The sequence below is a fragment of the Fusarium tjaetaba genome (genome assembly GCF_013396195.1).
Source record: "Fusarium tjaetaba strain NRRL 66243 chromosome Unknown NRRL66243_c0000518, whole genome shotgun sequence".
Taxonomy (NCBI): domain Eukaryota; kingdom Fungi; phylum Ascomycota; class Sordariomycetes; order Hypocreales; family Nectriaceae; genus Fusarium; species Fusarium tjaetaba.
Window position 1 is genome coordinate 961 of NW_023501714.1, and position 5,757 is coordinate 6,717.

The window sequence follows — 5,757 nt, forward strand, 5'->3', positions numbered from 1 at the left end:
AGTCTATGCCTCGTACCGGTGAAATGCAATATCATGGTCGGAAAGTGGGTGTTGATCCGGGGAGGATCGTGATGATAACCATGCAAATTCCACTGCTTCATTCTAGTAGGGATTGAGATTTCGAATATGTCCAACGTCCAGCGGTCGAAGGGAACTTTCTCTTGGAAATTTGCAATTTTTTTCAGAATTGTAGACATATTGAAGAGATAAGAGAATATTCATGTGAGAAACGAGTTATCGGACTGAATTCAAGTGATATTCGTCATCAAGTAGTAGTCTTGCACACTACCTATGGCTCAACTGTGAGAGGCTCAAAGTATCACAGCGTTAAATCACTATCACACCTGCTGCGGGGAAAGTTGCAACGGTTCGATGGCGCAAGGCGGAGTTTGAGTTTCTGCTCAATATTCTCCGCGAGACAAGGAGCTGATGGTGGTTGTCATCATACCAAGAGACGATGGGTAGATCTGACGAGAGTGGGGGTTCAACTATAGGAATCATGAGGAGAAAACTGAGCGGGCGCTTTTACGTATTTAATTACAAGGGACGTGGTAGCAACCAAGGATTTCCGACATCCGAAGTCCCCGTTCACAGACGTGGGATGCTCACACCCAGCTCAGCGAACCAAGGCCCATCGCCATCGTCAAGGCCAATGTCGTGATATGGCTGACAGCGGTTACAAGGGTTACTTAACCCACATAGCGCAAGCTTGACCGCAAACTAGGCTCTAACAGGACGCCTAAATCAATCTCCCCGAAGATTTACTGTGGCGTCAATCCACCTGCTGTCGCTGTAGAGCAGCCCAGCCTCTGATAGCAAAGGGCCCTCGCACGCCATCGGCTGCTCGCCAGCTCGCCATGAGCAGGGCAGGGGAACTACCTGCAGAAGGGAAATCTACAGCGACGACCATGGAAGACCTCAACTTGGTTCTTGGACACAAGACCTCACGGAGTCTTGCTGATAGTGAGAGTCTAGCCAGCGCCAACCGAAGCAGCAGCAGCAGCATGGGCTGTCGAGTCTGTCGCGCGAGAAAGGTAAGTGCCGTTATTTTTTTTCAGTGTCTGTCTGATAAGAGATTCATTCAACTCACATGCGATAAACCGCAGGTCAAATGCGACGGTCGGCCCAACGGCTGTCGCAATTGTGAACGTCTCCAACTCGAGTGTGTTGACGATGACGGTTCAAAGTCTGGCAGTCGGCGTGGATCAGTTCCTGTGTCCCTGAGGAAGATCAGGACTTACCGGTCATGTACCAGCTGTCGCGTATCAAAGACTAAATGCGACGGCGACCGCCCGAGATGTTCACGATGTAGCGCCCGTAATCTCGAATGCCAGTATGACGGAGGCTCGGCTCCTCGCTGGGCACGCAACCTCAGCAAGGCACCAACTTCGGGCTCGACTGAGGAAGATCTAGAGTCTTCTCTGGATGCTTCCTCAATTGCTGGGGAGAGTCTGAGGTCACACAGTCTCATCCAGTCACGGGAGAACGATGTCGCAACGTCTCATCGATCAAGCACCAGAGATACCAGCAGCATTAATCCACCCATAGACTTTTCCGATGATACCGAGTTATCTATTCATTCATGGTGAGTTGGTGCTTCATTCCCGAAGATCCGGGTCAATTTATCTGACCTATCTCCCCTAGGCTCATATCACCAGATCTCCCATCTGGAAACAATATTCGTACCGTAGTCGACCACTATTTTGCCAACATTCATCCTCTGCGATGCTTTGCTTTTGTACATAGACCATCATTTGCTCGTCTGTTAGATAAGGGCTTTGAGTCCGATGACGAGAAGGCACTGCTGCACATTATTTGCGCACAAGGAGCCAAGTATGTCCCTCAATCTGAACTATGTGAACATCGCACTAATTATCCAGATTCTATGCTTTGTCCATCAATTTGGAGGATCAAGATGCCAAAGCGAGTTTGATCCGAGCTGCGGGCAACAGCTGGGCACAAAAGGCTGAAATGCTGGTGCTCACCAACTTTGGCAAGATTTCAGTCCAAAGACTCATGGTAATTCTCCCGCAATGTTCAGGCTCGCAGATGACTGACACAGTTGCTCAGACATGCATATTACTTTACGACTTCCATTTCAGACTAGGCGAATACACCCAAGCTCTGATGCTGAGTGGTCTCGCAGTCCGAATGGCTCACGCACTACAGCTCAACGTTGAATTCTCACCCGACATTCTCTGCGCAGAGGCCAACGAGTCCTCCCCTCCAGCCGTTGAGAAGGAGAGTCGTCGTAGACTCATGTGGGCCTGCTACATCCTAGATGCCTGGACGGGTAGTGGTGTCGATCAATTAACACTACTGCGTGAAGCCGATATTAAAATCCAGTTGCCATGTAACGAACGTAACTTCAGACTCCGGATCCCTTGTGTAACTGAGACGCTCGGTGTTGGCCACGTTCTGCAATTCCTCCCTCCTGCGATTGTTCCACGAAGGCCGGCTGCCAACATGGGCATCATGGCTTACTACATCCGAATTGTCACCTTATGGAAACGGGTAGTCAGGTTCGTTTGGACCCTGGAATGCTCTTTGAACGGACACCGGCATCTAACTGAATACAGATATGTAAAGCATCTGAATACGAGCCCGCCTCCGTGGCTTCCAGAGTCCGACTTTGCAGCTCTTGATGCAGATTTGCGATCATGGGGACGACATCTTCCCGAGTTCATCTCATACTCCACTGACACCATTTACGCACGCCTCGAATCCGATCAGCTCGGGTCACTTGTCTTACTCCATTGCACATATCACCACAATCTACTAGATCTTTACAGAATATCTATGCCTGATCTTTTCAAGTTGATCAAGCCTTTCTACTTCCCACCTAACCAGCAAGAGTTCCTGCAATCGTTACAAGCCGATTGCTTTTACCATGCGAAGCAGATCTCCACTATCTTAGCTGAGGCGGTACAACATGGTGCAAGATATCTTGCCGATAGTCTCCTCCCCTGCTTCGCTTATGATAGTAGCCGTGTGATGTTGTACTACATTGCAAGGCTCCTTGACTTGAGTAGACCTGATGCAGAAACGATTGTTGTGGACGCAATCAATGCCGTGGAAAGTAACAGCAAGATCCTACGGACAATGGCAGCTCTGTTCCCACTCGCCGATTCTCTAGTATGTGAAATTTGAGTATAGTGTTTGTCTTGTATTTTGCTGACTTCAGTGATAGGCAACGACGACTGAAAGATGGCTGGCCAAGATTCGCAAGACTTTTGCCCAGGATGAACATATGAGCGACCGTCCTTTCCATGGCGACGAGGAAAGGTGCGTATTACGGACCCCTCAATGCCGTTCCATATTAACAAGTATCTTCTAGGTCACCGATTCTGACTGGGAGTCCCGTCACCAGCAGTCCTGACGAGGCCATGGGAGCTCTTGGCCTGGCACGTCTTGCGCAAGGTCAAAGCAGTGATATGAAGCCGATAGACCGTGATGCTTGGAACAAGGTGGAAAGCGGCAGTCCAACTGCGAGCAAAAAAGGAGCTGGATCTGTGTCTGGGGCGAGCAGTCAACCCGAAGTAACGCCCGCACGATCCAAACTACAGCACGAGCAGCCAGTATCTCAACGGACACCCCCAGGAGCTACGACTTCACACATGGACCACCAAGCAGTAGATCTCAGCGATTTGCAAAACTACCTCTCGTGGGATATGTATGGAATTATGGAGATGAACGACAATGGCTTGAAGGCTGGCATAGAAGACAATGGCATGCCATCCTGGAGTACGATGTGATCACAGAGCATCTAAGCCAAAGACGCTATGATAGCACCAGGGAACCAGATTTCGATGGTCATTTCAATGATCCGGATGTCTTTTTCATCGATTTACAATGGAAGAGAGATGGCGACACGAGAGACTCCGGGCCATCGGTTTCGGAACATCGCCCAATGATTGCAATGACACAAAGTGTAATGAGGATCACGCAATGCAGCGACAACGAAACGAGCCCGACGATATGGCAACGGAACATCACGTATTGTCTTTGGCCTCAACAACTACTCCAGGAATTTCAAATGCGCAGAGCGTCTTGAAAAGAGTCGATGACTCTAAAGAGCACTTTTTGCGGTCCCCGATGGACACCACTGTATGCTCTTCGCTGCCTTAATAACTATGGGATCTCCAGCAGCTGATTGGAACTTCTTGGACATGTCTGTTTAATTTTTCTACAAGGTATTGGGGGATTTTCTTGTTGGTGTTTGTGCTGCCTGTTCATTGTCAATATGGGAAACTTGACATCGGAGCATTGGAGCATTGGGCACAGGATGGGTCCTTTAATAGATTTTCGATACCCGGTAGATATCAAGGTTTGTTGTTCTCAGGTCTTGCTAAGATCGACAAAGAAATGTGGACAGGATCCAGTGAAGGCATCGCGTCTTTCCCTGGGCGAGCTGAACTTCCCGCTTACGGTACAAATCCGGAGCGAGCGACAGTGAAATGCAAGGATTAAATCGATCGACCACGATCTGGACGCACTCCGCTCAAGATGTGGACTCGTGAGAATGACGCAGAAGCACTTTAGCAAACTGACAGACTAGCCTGTTTCACCAGATGGCGCGAAGAGCTAACTTAACGAACAGCTGCTGCATCGTGGGTAATGGTAAGAGTTTTTATGAAGGGAGGAATAGGCGACTGAATGATACGGACGGTTTGATTACAAGAGACACCTCGAGCGTTGGCTCAGAGCACGCACCAGGTGATACGTCAAGAGCTGTGAGGGGGAGTGAGTGGGAAGAAGCAATGGCAGATGTCATGGGGAGCTTGGGCCTCACGATAAATGATAGGTAAACAAACAACCTAATCAATTAAACCTCGGAGATCGATTGGGGCAAGGTTCATGGGGCCTCGGCGATGTGTGAGATGTGCTGCAGACTGCAGACGATGGGTAGCTATGGCAATGCCAGGGAACCCGCTGTTATGCTTCTTTGTTTACATGCGGAGTGAGTGGTAGTTAATGGTGAGAAATACTAAGGTAACGTTGGAAAGGATTCGAGGTACATAAGCTTGTTACAAACATCGACTATAATAGCTGCAGCTGCAGGTGCTCTTCGCCAATCGTAGGCTGAGTTTTGAAACGATTGTTTACGAAAACCATGATTTTTACAAGACCAATGGACGGTAACAATAGGTAACCCGGGTAGCTGCTGTATGTGAACATTGAGTTTTTTTTTCGTTTTTCTTACCCCGTTGCTACCATCCAATGGCAAGAAAACTCTGCTTGCGGCTCAGCGCTTTCTTACTTTTCTTGTGACACGAACATCCATGGCCGTCTCGTCTTGTTTTTTTCTGCTGCTTGCGGAGTCTTGATTCGCTTATCCTGTGAACTAGATATCGCTTCTGCACATGCATGTCAACTCAACTGAACTACTGTATGCAAGGAGTTGGAGTAAGACGCCGAACACACTTGCGTAAGGATGATACACATACATAAGGACCACTGCGGGTTCATGCTTGTCTTGTTAAGACCTTATGTTTGTGCGATATTGGACCCATGGGGTAAAACCAAGGAACCAACTTTACCTGTGCCCAGGACGGAAGCTTAGGTTATTACTCCTCAAGGCTTAGTGATAAAGTGGCCGCTAGACCGCTGGTTCAAATGTTTAAGCGAGAATAGGTACATATGTTTGCACGTAACACTTTAATCATTCGATCTCATCTCAAGGCGGAACAGTGGGACACCGTCCTCAATTAAATCCCATCTTTTTTCCTGGTTCTCGCATCGTGGACGGGCCAAAAG

At 48.7% G+C, this 5,757-nt stretch overlaps 1 protein-coding gene across 1 annotated transcript; it reads left to right on the top strand.

Annotated features, from left to right (window-relative positions):
* Window positions 1-857: 857 nt before the first annotated feature.
* On the top strand, window positions 858-3,755 carry FTJAE_13999 (nitrate assimilation regulatory nirA; the record flags this gene model as incomplete). Its single annotated transcript, XM_037347192.1, has 9 exons — window positions 858-1,034; window positions 1,107-1,585; window positions 1,645-1,833; window positions 1,881-2,019; window positions 2,071-2,522; window positions 2,580-2,738; window positions 2,793-3,135; window positions 3,191-3,285; window positions 3,338-3,755. The coding sequence occupies 9 exons, from the start codon at window positions 858-860 to the stop codon at window positions 3,753-3,755; spliced, it is 2,451 nt and encodes an 816-aa protein (XP_037198985.1).
* Between the last annotated feature and the right edge of the window lie 2,002 nt (window positions 3,756-5,757).